Below are 14,063 nucleotides of genomic sequence, written 5' to 3'. Positions count from 1 at the left end.
CTCCCACTTTTCCTCACATGAGGAAAAACCGAACCATGACAACTGCTTCATCAGCCTCCGACTGTTTCATTAGTGTTTCAATTACCTGAGTGCTGACAGTTCGTGTCCCATCTGTGGCTTCCACTGTCAGGTTGTAATTTGATTTCTGCTCGGTGTCCAGAGGCTGAGCAACAATCAAGGTTCCGCTGGCCTTGCCCACGTCAAAGCGGCTGTCGTAATTACCACCTGTGAATTTTTTTTTTAAGCAAATAACGAAAAAAGAGAGATTAGAGATAAATCCTAATAAAGCTAAATGTAAGTCACAAAGTTAGACAACATGAAACAGGGGTAGAGTCAGAAAGGTAAACATTAGTTAAACACTTTTTAACAAATGTTGATGTTTTAAACTTATAGATATAATATAGATTTGATTTCATCTGTTTATTTTAACTAAATACAAATAGCATTGAAACAGAAATAATAAATGTTACATTTGTAACAACATTTTACACTAATAATTTAGCTTTTAATAAGACCTTAAACTGATGCTGAAATCACAAACAATCAGATACCACAACCCATCCACAACCAACAGGGAGCACCAGAGACAGACAAAGTCACATGATCTCCTAATACAGCCCAGCCTATTAGGAGATCCCAGCAGCTACCTTCTGCTGTACAGTTGTAGTCACAAGCCATCTGAAGGATGTAAAACATGTCAGAATCCTCACTGCCGTCTTGCAAAAATCCAACCAAAGAGAACATTTGGTTGAAAGTGGGAAAGCAGTAAAAGAGCACAAAAAGGAGAAGAGAAAAAGGAGACGTGTCAGTTAGACATTGATTAGAAGGAAAACAGGCAGAGGGAAGGGAGAGGAATGAGCATTTTATTATAAAAGAAGGCGTTTTGAATCTTTTCATGTTTATGCTGGAACTTGAGAGTTGAAAGTAGGCACTTGAGAGGAGAGGAATTATATTGGGATACTCAAAACACATAGCTACTTAGAGAAATGTACTTAACTGAAAAAAGGAGAAAAGTAAAAGGGTTAGGATTGTAAAGTAAACTGAGGATGAATTTAGTCGCACTATAAAAAAAAAAAAGTATCCAAGAAAAACTGTAGTTTCAGACTGATAATGTGGAAATATGTATTTGCAAAAAGAAATGCATTAAATGGTTATTTTTAGCTGAAAAACCTGTTTTCACATTTTGTTGACTAATAGTTTATAAACCAAAAATGGAGGTAAGGCTGGTAAAGATATTACCACAAATTCCAATTTGTCAGAAACTTAAATATTAACCTCATTTCTCGGTTTTCTATGTGTATTATTTTTAATTGCATTTTAAGTGTTTATGGGTTTCTTTTAATACTACAACAACAAGCTCTATGAGTAGCCCCTGTGCTACAGTATTAAGAGCTACTGATCATGCATTCGATTTCTAGCGCTCCAGCAAATTGGTTTTCCCTGGGGTATTTTCCCCCTAGAATGTGCTAGCAAGACCTCCAAAGAAGGTTTCCAAGACAAACTCTTATCAGGTGTTTGGGCAGCCTAAAACAACTACTTTCAATGAGGATGTTCTACTTTAAAGACAAGAAAATGGCAACCAAAATTCTAACATGGAAGGTCAGAAGTCTTCTGTTCAATATCCAGTATGGCTCTCGTATGCACAAAGCATTGTAATTTATTATTTACAGCTGAAGTGGACTTAGAGAGTCACATCAGTTGTTACACATCTTGATTTGGTCTACAGAATGTGCTCAACAAGGTGAAATTGATTGCTCTATTAATAACTCCAATGCTAATCTAGTTTGCTTCACCAGATCTATAGAAATAATTAAAAACGAATATAATATTAGATCTTAACTACAGCTTGTGGTACCATTACTTTAGCAATAATAATCTACCTAATCTACCTTTCTACCAGCTCTATGAGGATTTCAAAAACATCTTCATATCAAAAAGTCAAATTTTAACGTGTTCAATTTAAAATGAAAACATAAAAGTAGCAAAACACACAGGATAATTATTTTTACACAAGGCTACCATTAGCAGATGCAGGTATAGTTAGGAGTTATTTGCTACTCATTGTAGCTTGCCTACATCTAATGTTTTCATGGAATTCTGCACATGGATATAGTTAAACATTTTTTATTTTGTTAAAATAATATTTGAAAAATTTTAGGTTAAAAACATTGTATAATTATGTTAGCAGAGGCTAATATAAGTGGTTATATTATCTGTCCTTTTCGACTTAATCTACTACACTTCAATCTAGTTAAATTTATCACAAAGTACCAGAATTAATTGCATAGTTTTGCAGTGTTTTGAAGCTTAAAAGCAGAATGTATTAATATAAAACACACTCAAGCAGCACCACACGCACATTCGCTACATTAGTCTTCTAAAGTGGTGTCACAAGCCATAGGAAGAAGTGCATTCCTTAAGGTGCAAAACTACAGCAATAATGAACATAAAAGCTCCACTACCTGTGATTTCGAACCACACAGGAACATCAGACGACTCTGTGGCAACAACGCCCACCATGTGAGCCACTGGATCACTTTCCATGACAGAAAAGGTAAAGGGGGACTCCTCAAACCGCAAGGGAGCTGCATCAGCTGGCACCTCTGGTTTGGGAATCCACTCAATGTGCAGGCGACAAGTAGATGATTTCTGAGGGCGTCCATTGTCCACGGCTTTAATCTGAGCAAAGAACAGCAGAAAAATCTGTGTAAGTATTGGATTTTTGAATTACGTTTCCGAATGTCTCCCTTCTATAAAGTGGCTGACATTTTACATACAATTGCCTCTGTCTGCATTTCTATTGCTCATAAACAAAAATCTAATTATCAGTATTCTTTTCAAGCAGAGTACATTTTGTCACGAAAACATACTGTCAACTTTACAATAAGGCAGAGTTAAATTTCACACACACATAGCACATTCATTTCAAAGTAACCATTTACAAAAAGAAATCTCTGTATTACTTTGACATAGTGATGTGACAGACAACAGCCAACATGTGACATCACATCTACACCTAAGAAAAGTGGCTCATGTTAGGCCAAAAAAAAGGAATAAAATCTGTTTTATTCAGATACAAAAATACATTTTTTCCCATGTGTGTACTAAATACAACTCTACATTTTTAACAGAATAAGGTGGAGTAAAGAGACTATATACAGATCAGAAGAAAAAAATAAAGAACTTTGTAAATAATAAAAATATCATCTGCTTTAACATTTTATAGCTCAATGCTGGACAAACGCTTCTGATTAAATACTCACAGTAAGAATGTCATATTCCCCGGCAGAGGAGAACTTCTTGGATGACACCAGACCAGTCTTGGGCTCAATGAAAAACTTGCCATGTTCATCCCCTTCCTCGATACTGTAGGAAATTTCAGCATTTGGTCCTTTGTCACGGTCTGACGCTATCACCCGGTACACTGGGTCTCTCTTAGCCGTTCTCTCTCTCTCTGGCCTTTCCCGCTCAGGCAGTTGGATCTTGTAGATCTTCTCCAGGAACAGCGGCCTGTTATCATTCTCGTCGAGGACCTGTATAATGACCCGGACGGTGGTGGATTTGGGTGGAACCCCATGGTCGGTGATGGTTATCTGAGGAAACACAATAAAGGTTTTAAAATTAAAACGTTTATTGACTAAAAGGCTAAAACATGACCTTATTCAGCCCACTCTAAAACATTCCTTATCTTTTGCACTCTCAAAAAATATTTTCATACTTTAACAGCCATACTTTTGGGTGTGGACTCTGTATTAATTAGAGACATTTTAATGTTCTGTAATCTCAACCTTGAAGTTTATTCTAAAATATATCAACAATTATGTGATTTTAAAAATGTGAGGCTCCAAAAGCTAAAATACCTCGGATTTAAAGAATAAATAAAGTAATAATATAACCTAAATTATACAATGAATAACTTTTCAAATGAAGAGTTATGTGCTTAAACACAGCAGCTTTTATCACATTTATATTACCAAAATAAAAAAAATCCTTGAATAGTAATGAATCAATATAATTTCTTTGGTTTTATGAATATTGATAGTTAAAAGCAGATGATATCGCTGTAATATTAATCATTTTATAAATACAATTAAGCCCAATATTGTTCATACCCCTGAAAAATTTAGGTTAAAGTAATATTTTCAATTTACAAATGATTTTCTTCTGTCTAAATACAACAATATGGTTTTGAAGTTATTGAATTTGATGGAGAATCTGAGATGGAAGGGAAATGATGGCAAAGGGTCACCAAACTTCAGTGACTTTAAGCTTATCTCTAAGGACAAACCATAAAAAAACTGCAGTGAAAACATGTAGAACCTTGAGCAGCAAGAAGGGTCGGATTCCTCTAATTTCAATTCAAAATGTTTCATTGACGGTAGAAATATTTTTTTGCCTTACTTTTTAACAATATGACTTCTCTTGGCCTCAGAAGTGTTCAGGAAGAAAATAGCACCTTCACCGAAGTCATGTTTAGTTAGCGGCTCCATAGAGCATTTTTTTCATTTGAACAATGTTTTAACACATAACTGTGACTTTTGACGGGTGAGTTCAAATGAATGATGGATACTATAGAGAGGAGCCATATGCTGACCGCCCCAAAAAAAATAAATACGACAAAAAAAATGGAATTAGGCATCCAAGTGCCGGAGGAAGTACCATTTTTTCTGGCTCTGAGCTGAAAAAATACAATTTAAGTGTAGAACAAATGTCACAGTCATTTAAAACCATCTGCTAAGTACTTCACTGAAAACAGTCAGCAGTCTAGGGCCACGCACACACCATTTGGTACCATACTTTCAATTACTAAAGTAATGTGTTGCTGCTTTTCTCGCAGTGTCTGCAGCTGTCCACGCTGTTCACATGAGCGGAATCAATTAAATCGGCTGAAGAGAAACTTGAACGGGAATTTCTCTCAAAGGGATGATGCAGAGTGTTTGTGCTTTTCCTGTGCAGCGTTATGGAAAATTCTACCATAAACAAATTTGTTTTTTTAGCTCTCTGGATGTCTGATACCCTGCATGAGGTTAAAAAAATGTATTACAAATACTTGATATTTTTTGCTGTTGTGCTAATTTGGTGGTTATTTTTAACCTTCGGATCATTTAAAAGTTGATTAGAAAAACTGGAATGGGCAGAATGTAATATCTGTTAGATAGGCTGGGCTAAATTTTTAGAAACAAACTACAATCCTTGAGTTTAACCCTTTGTAGGACACTAAGTGAAATACTTTGAAAACCACAATTTCAGGCACATAGTGTTATTAGAATCCAGGACAAGACCTTATTACCTTTGTAACATTCAAAAAATATGGATATTTTGATGGCAAAAATTTATGTCAATGTAATAACAAGAAACACCTACTTGCCCGAATATATTAAGAAAAAAAAACAAAAGTGCTTCTATAAGATATTCATGAAAAACACTAAGAGAGTGAAAGAAACACATTTTTTTGGTACGGCATAACCTTAGAGGCATTAATGCTGATACTAGCACTTAGATTTTTTAGTTTAGAACCCTAAATGTAATTGCTAACTACGCTTATTAACTTTTTCACTTTACTTTTTAACTTTTCAATGATCTTTTTACCTTTTTTTTTCAAGGGTTCATCCAATTGATCAAATGCAAAAAAAAAGAAAGAAAAAAAAAAAAGATGTGCAGCCATGTAGCAGTATCTTTCCTGAATGGATGGTTATAAATCTTTTGCCTCTAGACCTCAGTAATGGACGGGGGTGCTCCGTTTGTGAAAAATATTTTGGGAAAACTTTTGTGTCTAAAATGTCTAACAAACATGATCTAACGACTATTTTCCGTCCAGATGACAGAAGTAAACACAGCTGAAGCTCTAAAGACCCATTCATTGAATCATAGTATTACTGAAAAGTTCATCCATCTTTATAATGATTGCTTCCAAAAAAAAGTCTTTTTTTCTAATTTTTTATAAAATAGTCTTATGCTGTTTTTATTTACTGCAGAATAATGCTATGGTAACAATAGAATATGTTTTGCTAAAAGCATTACAATATTATTTTAGAGCAATGAGAAACATTTTAAATATACAAATAATCAGCTTAATGAAAAGTATGTTTAATAACTACATAATCCTGGTTATGTTTAAAAGCTACTTTTAATTGGACAAACAAGCCTTATGAGAATAAATATGGTGAATTTTTGAATGTAATGCAATGCATATTATTGAAATGGTCCTTGGGCTAAAGTAGCCTTGAATGTTAATAAAAAAATAAAAAAAAAACCTACAATGTAAAAAAAAAAAAATAAAAAAAAAATACATTGTTAAACATTTCAAAATACCGCCTTTCTTTCTTAGGGGTTTAATCTAAGCAATTAACCAAGTCATCAAATCAGCTTACAGTATTAAGAACCCCCTTAATGATCTGCCTAGTTATCCCATGGTATAATTATCCAGGTCAAGAGAAAAGATGGCCATGCTTGTGCTTTTGTGTTTGAACAACAGCCTTTAAAATCCATCAGTGTAATTAGTTTACAATTGTTAAACTGTAGCGTGCCTGCTGATAAATTACAAAATAATAATCTTATATCTAGGGAAAAGTGCATGCTGGGAATGGATCCTGGCAACAATGTGAACAGCTCGTTTACCTCTGTTTTATGATTACACTGCCTTTCCTACAATCCCAGAGCCTGAGTACTCAGCATGTCCTGGCATGTCCCACTTTTGCTGTTTACCCACCCCCTCTTTCCATGGACCAAGGCCTCTGATCCTGCCGCTTGAGCACAGACTCGGAAACAACAGGAGCAGCTTTGCCTTTTTCTGAAATTGCCCCACTGCTTTTAGCTCCCTCTCCCTCGTTCCCTCACAGACACACGACGGCTACCAACCCCCATGTGCCTGATCATAAAAGCTGAAGGCCTCCTGTGCTCCCTCCACCTCATCCTGGCATTTAGTGCAAACAATGCTGAGACAGCCCCCAATCTAAATGCCCCACATGTTTAGTTTTGAGTCCCACAACTCACTTTAGAAGTCTTGTGAAACTGATTTACTCACTACAAGCTGGGCACAAAGACTCTAAGATTGTTCCTCAACTAGCAACAGAAATGGACTCTTCTAATTCTAATAAATGCAGGACAAACAGGCAGAACCGTCATTAGTTTATTTGGTTTTTTTTCAAGCGTTTTTATTGTCATTACACTGTCACAAGTATAGAGCAACAGAATTAACTCTGCACTTTACCATCCCCTTAGGGAGCAAAAGGCTCCCCAAAGCTTTATTTGTTGCAATTTTTCTTTAACTATCTCACTTAGAGAGGGGCCAAAAATAAAGATTTTCCCAAACATAAAAATCAAGGTTTGTTTTTTTCAACCGAAATTGTAATCTAAATGAATTTTGATTTTCCTCTGCACTAACCACAAGCATGTGGACAAACAACAACATGAACTAATTTTCATGACCTTGGAGGCTTGCTTGTCTAGTCTATTGTCACAGGACTTTGTTTTTGTCTGAAAATTTGCTTATTTCTACTCTCATGTTGAGGTCGTGCTAGACTATTTTACTGTCTGTCATTTTCACTGACCAAGTAAAATTAAAAAAATGCTGTCATACTCTATATTTACCTGTTACCTTTTTGTTTTTATGATAATAATTAAACGGCCTTAAGCAATTATTTTAAATTTTTATCTTCCAAGGAAACTGAACAGAGAATCGAGAACTTTTGTCTGCCGTGAATGTCTGACGCTGGGTGCATGAAAAGGCTTTTGCTTCGTACAGATGACTTCTCTTCACTGTTTCATTTTTGTTCTTGGGTTAAATCTGCAATCTGCACTCTCTTAATGAACTATTGCACTATATGAGGTCAGGATGTGAGTTGATATCTATCAAAATGACAGATGGCTTTCATTTTTTACTGTCATCTTTTATGTAAAAAAAGTCAAATGCAAATAATATTTTGTTAAAGAAACCCGTTCTCGCATGCATAGATCTGTGTGCAACTCTTTCATACCTCTTGTGTGGCAGTCAACCCTCTTTAAGCACACTTCCACCCCCGAAACAGCTGGAGTAGGAATGTTTTATTTACTCTGGTTAAATGTAAAGTGACCAGAGTGCCTCTGCAATTTTTAAGTTGCATTTTGTTAAATTGCAAATGCAGTTGATTGCCCAGCTTTAATAAGGTATGAAAACTTTCATAATATATTGGTGCACAAAATCCAACTTTATTATCAAAACTGAAATGCATTTACAGTGGACATTTGAAAATAGCCAACTTCTTGACAAAATGTTGGTAGGAAGTGTAGCAATGTATAAGGAATTTATTTAAAGAAAAGCAATAGAAAGGATAACACATCAATTAAAATTAAAAGCCTTCTAAAGAGTTATTCTTTAATAGTTCATAGTCCTGGACAATTCTCATTTGAATCAGAAGACCTAAATGTTGCGTCCCTGTTGATTTTTAGACTAGACACTGGTCTTGTTAAAGTGGTTGGTTTTACAGGATTGAAGCTCTGGTTAGAGTGTTAATATCAATAATAGAGGTTTAAATCTGATACAAAATCAATATGAGGCCCAAAACATTTTTAGAGGTTATTTTTCTAGGTTACTGACATTGTGTAGTGATTCCTTTTACTCCAAATGTTTTACACGAGCTCTTGCTCAGAACTTGCACAAAACAATTGTTATCTTTACACTTTTACACTGAAACCAAATACCCACAGGCAAAATCTCTACTACTGAACAGAATAGCTTTGATATTTTTATGTTGCTTACAGTAATATAAAAAATCAACCTATTAGTTTTCTTGCAAAAGCAAATTCTTTATTTCCTAAATTTATCTTCAATTCTGCAGCAGTGCTGGTGCAGTGAAAAGGCTATAGAGAAAAATACAGTCATGGAAAAATACATTAGATCACCATTGTTTTATTTGTGTTATTCATTTTATTTTATCAGATAATTTACTTTTAGAACAAAAAAAAAAAAAAACAAGAATAGTCCATTAATTTTTTTTTCAACTATGTGCAGTCTATGACCTTACAGTGGAATTAGCCCTAATCATAACCTAAAAAAAATCACTGATTTGTGTTGCTTTTAACAGCAATTAAAAAAATGGTCAATCTGTTCTCTGTCAGCCATAAAAAATAATTAAAATAGCTATTATCAGCTTTGGTTGTGCTGTGAGAAAGAGGAAAGGAAACATTAAAGGAGGACAAAAATCTGCTCAATTAGATCCCACAAGTTTAGACATTGGCCTGGTAGGTTTACAGCCGTTTCCTGTCTCAGCCTGTTCCATCCATCCAGGAGACGGAACATTGGGAAAGAACAAAGGAACAGTCACCAGCCTCTCCCACACACCTCCTCTCACTCCTACCCCGTCCGGAAATCAGTAGGAGAAATTACTCCTAAAAGACCGTTCTTGCATATCTATGAAGACTTCTCGGTTGGCAACATGTGGCACTCAGTCAAAGTTGGCTGGAAAGGCCAAAACTCACAGATGGAAAATCCCCAGCTCCCTAGCTCAATTTTCTTTTTTCCTTGTTCTGAGAAACTGAATATGTTAACCTTTGTATTTTTCCTCTTTTTTCATATTGCTAATTATCATGTTGCTACATAATTTAATTTCAGACTAAACAGTTGGAGTAGGTACACAGCAATAAGATAGGAGATTATAAGTCAAAATAAAAAGATTACCTCAAGTATGTGCTCATCTTGTTGCTCCCTATCAAGTCTCCTTGAAGTGGTGGTAACAAGACCTGTAAAAGACAATTAACAACACATAAATATATATGAACACTTACATAAATACATGAAACTAATATGAACAGATAAGATATACAAGCATAAATATATGCAGCAATCTATGTTGCTTCCTATTTCTCAAGTTAAGTTGGGTATTTAAAAAAATACAGTGATAGACAAACAGAAGTTGTCAGAGTTGGGTAGAGAGATCGTTTGATTGAAAGAAGATGAACTGATCTGAGATTCTGTGTGACCTATAACACTATACCCCACACCTGCCTGCTGGGGTCCAAGCAGATTTATTGGGCAGTCCTAGTGGGGCTGCACTCTGTGTATGTCCACATGAAACTCAGATGTTCATAACTACAATAGGGCTGCAACTAACGATTATTTTGCAAATTGATTAATCTGTCGATTTTGTTTTGATTAATCGATTAATAATTGGATAGCAAAAAGTTCCTAAAATAAGACTTTTTGCAAAATGAAACCAGGTGAAACAAAAACTTGAGCAGTTCTGGATAGAGCATACTGACATTATCTTAAATGTAAAAAGTTTATGTCTTTATTTTTTACAATTTTGATATAATTACTGCTCTAAGTGGGTTACTTTGTCATCTAAAGGCATGTTTTAGAGTCTCTACATTCCAGTTGACGATTAATCAATTCAATTCAATTTAGTTTTTTTATATAGCACCAATTCACAGCACGTGTTCTCTCTTTTCTTTTTAGTTTTCCCGATCTTATAGTGTCACTTTTTTTCAGTTTTCTATCTAAGGAAAATCAGTTGATTGCATTGACTCATTGACTCCAATGTAATCCCTCACACTAAGGCTGCTTGTAGCGACAGTGGAGAGGAAAAACTCCCTTTTAACAGGAAGAAACCTCCAGCAGAGCAAGGCTCAGTGTGAGCGGTCATCTGCCGAGGCCGACTGGGGTTCAAGGAGACAGAAGTAGAGATACAAAAAGCAGCTGTAAAAGGCGGCCCCGTCCAGGAAACACACAGCTAGGCAGACGAGCTCTGAGCCAGCTCCCATGTCAGAGGACAAAGCGAGCGCATCCAGCCAGTCACAGTCAGAGAAACAGGACTACACTGGAAAACTGGCCGATCTCCAACATCTATAAACAAGGGTGTGGCAGCAGCACAGCTGATATTTCTATTCAGGATGGTATCATAGCCAAACAGGAACACTCATTGCTAAATTAGTTGACAATTATTTCAATAATCGATTAATCACACTTAATCTGGTGGCACAGACTGATTCTGAAGCTTTGCATCTTTTATTTTTTGTTACCCAATTTTCTTTGGGTAGAAATTTGGCCATCTGCTAAGGGGTATTTTGCACGGACCTCGCCTCAGTTTTCATCCCCCTAATGGATGTTTGGTAGCTGCCCAGTGGACATTTCATCCTGATTAGAGTCATTTTGCAGCACTTGTCTTGAATTGATTGTTGTTGTTTTTTTAATAATAACCCAAAAATAAGTGTGAGAGTTGGGTCTAGTTCAGGGGAAAAACTAAAAAGCATTGTTTTGATTTTGATTTAAAGAAAATGGTAATCTTGCTTTGATCTTAAGGATCTGTTTAAACTGCATGCTTAAAAATAACATGTTTCAAAATCCGCTTTTTGAATGCCAAATCGACTAAAATGAATGTTGCTCTCAATGTGAGGGCAATCTGGAAATAAAATCTATTTTTGCAGTAGGAAGATTTTGTGTCTGGTTCTTTCTTCTATACCTGGTCACACACCCCCACTCTGAAGGTATAAATTAGGTAAGGGGAATTAGTTTGAGCTGCAGCCTTGTCTGTCAAAAGGCAAAAAAAAAAAAACTAAATCATTCCTTTTTCCTCTTACTTCTAATACAGACAGACATGTTATGCATGAATTATGTAAATTGATGTTTCATTACGTTCTGCCTGGCCAACCGACTGAAACATTAGGTATATATTCTGGTAAATAGTTTTATGTATACAGTATATGAATATGAGATGAAGGAGTAGGCATGCAGGTATGAATTGGTTTGTTAACAGTTATGAAACAATAGTAGGAGGGGATGAAGTGGCATTGTAGGGGTATAAACGGTGATGGGCGAACTGACCCAGAGGCAGTATCAAAAACACAGCAGAGAAAAACAGTGATTCAGACAGTTAACTGAAGAGAAAAACAAAACTGAAGCATGTTTTCGATAAATGAAGCATGGTGTGATGTTCTGCTTTCCCAATTTAGATCATTTATCACTAAGAACTGACCATTATGTCCTTGTTTTGATAGATTTTGATTAAGTGTTTTTCAGCTCTGTTCTATTTCTTTTATGTGTAGGTTTGGTACACACCACCATTGCTCCTAATAAATCATTTGTGAAAACTGTTTAACGCTGGGAAGAACAGCTTGGAGGTAATGTTAAGATCTTCAATGCAAGTTTTACATAGAAACAGCTAATACATTTTTTTGGTTGAACTACAATGTCAGCAATGATACGATCTTGGAGAAAGACAAGATTAAATCACCTTTCCTAAAGGTTTTAGCATTATTTATTTTTGTTTTTTGTTCTTTATTCATATGAAGAACAAATTAGGTGGGTTCAGTTCACTATTTTCTGATGACTTTTCTGACTATGAAAAATTGCTGCTAAAATAGCAATTTATGGCCTCGTTAATATTAGTTCCCCTGACAAAGATAAGCTGTTACTGTTTACTGCAGGCCTGTGAATTGTAAATACTTTTGCAAAAAATATAAAATACATTTCATATTGTGAGATATCTATGCTCCAACTGCTGATAGTTCTAGGTAAAGTTATTTTCATCCGAGCCTTTTAGGGTTTATCAGAAACAATGCAATACATTCAGTAAGAAGTAAGACTGCAGCTATTATTTTGCAAATGGATTAATCTGTCAATTATTTTTTCCATGAATCTGCCACATTATCGTTGACGAAGACTGTTTACGAAATTAAACCAGGTGAAACTCAAACTTTTTCATTTGAGGAGTTTTGGATAGAGCATATTGAGAGCAGAATTTTTTTTTTTTTTTTTTTTCAAACTTTTTCATTTGAGGAGTTTTGGATAGAGCATATTGAGAGCAGAAATTTTTTTTTTTATTTATCTTAAAAGCAAAATATTTAGATATTTTTACAATCTTGGCATAATAACTGCTCTACATGGGTTGCTCTGTCAGCTAAAGGCTAAGAGTCTCTATACTCCAGTTAACGATTATTCTATTACTAAAATAGCTGACGATTATTTAAAAAATTGATTAATCATGATTAATCTGATTTCAGCCCTTCTAAGAAGGATTGTCATTGTTGTCAAAGGTTTTTTATTAAGCTCAAATAAACAGCTTTACAAACACTATGATGGTAAAAGCCAATAGCACAAACACATGATTGGTAAAAAAAGAAGTCACAAAACACTTCATGAATGCTACCACGGACTGTGGGTTGAACTAATCTCAATCCTGCTAATTAGCTCATTTGTTTGAGCAACATGGCTGCATCTGTGTGACTGCTTTGCCTGTGGTCTTCCCTGTTACCAGGCAGCCCCCCATATTCTGACATGTGTGAAATATAACTAAGATCTCCAAATAGTACCCATATAGTAATGTAGTCATGACACCCTACTTTTAGTTTCTCCACAAGTTGAATAAATAGATGGCTATGTCAGACAGCAGACACTAGTGAAAGGACATCGTATACCACAGAAAGTTTAGAGAAAAAAAAACATGCTGTTAGTCTGAATGCTTCAACGGACCACTTTCATCCATAAAAAAAATAAAAAAACTGACTGAAGACATGTGACATCAATCTCAGAGAAAACTTTGATAGAGAAAGTACAAAGTCTTGAGTTTCTGGTTAAAGTAATTTTGCACCAAACTCACAAACAAGGTAAGAACAGAAGGAGCAGGGGGGAAGGGTACTGCTACATTCTCCATTATAGGCAGCATTCAGCACTCACTCCCAGAGTAATTACAACTTTGCAGAGCCTGAGTGTAGAGTAGGCATGCCAACTTTGACCGCACCGGAGTTTTCTGCCTGCCACAGTGCATTTGATTAGCATAAAGCGAAGGATTTCGGAAACCCAAACCCATCAGTGGCACATATGCCTGCAACAAGAATAGCAGGCCACAACTTATAGGTCCACAGAAATAGCCATACCCTTGCTGAGATTGAGGGATATGAGAGAGGCATTGCTGCTTGCTCTTCTTTTTTATAATCCTCCTGGTCTTAGGCTTTATTTAATCTTCAGAGTAAGCTGAAGAGATGTAAGTCCTCTTATATTTGTGCAGAAAATGTTGATATCTGAAAGTGCAACCTATATTTTTTTGCTTTACTTGCTAACCATGGTAGCTCAAGAAGTGCTGGCTTATTTA

The 14,063-nt window shown here is 35.5% G+C and overlaps 1 protein-coding gene across 7 annotated transcripts in view; it reads right to left on the bottom strand.

Annotated features, from left to right (window-relative positions):
- fat1 (FAT atypical cadherin 1) overlaps positions 1 to 14,063 on the bottom strand; it is a 97,011-nt gene that overhangs the window by 45,396 nt on the left and 37,552 nt on the right. For 5 of the 7 annotated variants that reach the window (XR_001481705.1, XM_015390805.1, XM_015390804.1 and 2 more), the window contains exons 4-8: positions 9,656 to 9,717; positions 3,264 to 3,593; positions 2,463 to 2,679; positions 648 to 716; positions 86 to 225 (exon numbers count right to left, since the gene is read on the bottom strand). Coding sequence is in view for 6 of the 7 variants with exons in the window: in XM_015390805.1 (XP_015246291.1) it covers positions 86 to 225; positions 648 to 716; positions 2,463 to 2,679; positions 3,264 to 3,593; positions 9,656 to 9,717 (818 nt within the window). In the remaining variant the exon portion in view is untranslated. The remainder of the gene's footprint in view (positions 1 to 85; positions 226 to 647; positions 717 to 2,462; positions 2,680 to 3,263; positions 3,594 to 9,655; positions 9,718 to 14,063) is intronic. The other 2 variants (XM_015390806.1, XM_015390808.1) reach the window with 1 other exon arrangement.

The sequence above is a fragment of the Cyprinodon variegatus genome, unplaced genomic scaffold (assembly GCF_000732505.1).
Source record: "Cyprinodon variegatus isolate N-32 unplaced genomic scaffold, C_variegatus-1.0 Scaffold514, whole genome shotgun sequence".
NCBI classification, from domain to species: domain Eukaryota; kingdom Metazoa; phylum Chordata; class Actinopteri; order Cyprinodontiformes; family Cyprinodontidae; genus Cyprinodon; species Cyprinodon variegatus.
Note: the sequence above shows the minus strand (reverse complement) of the source record. Positions and strands in the feature narration are given on the sequence as shown.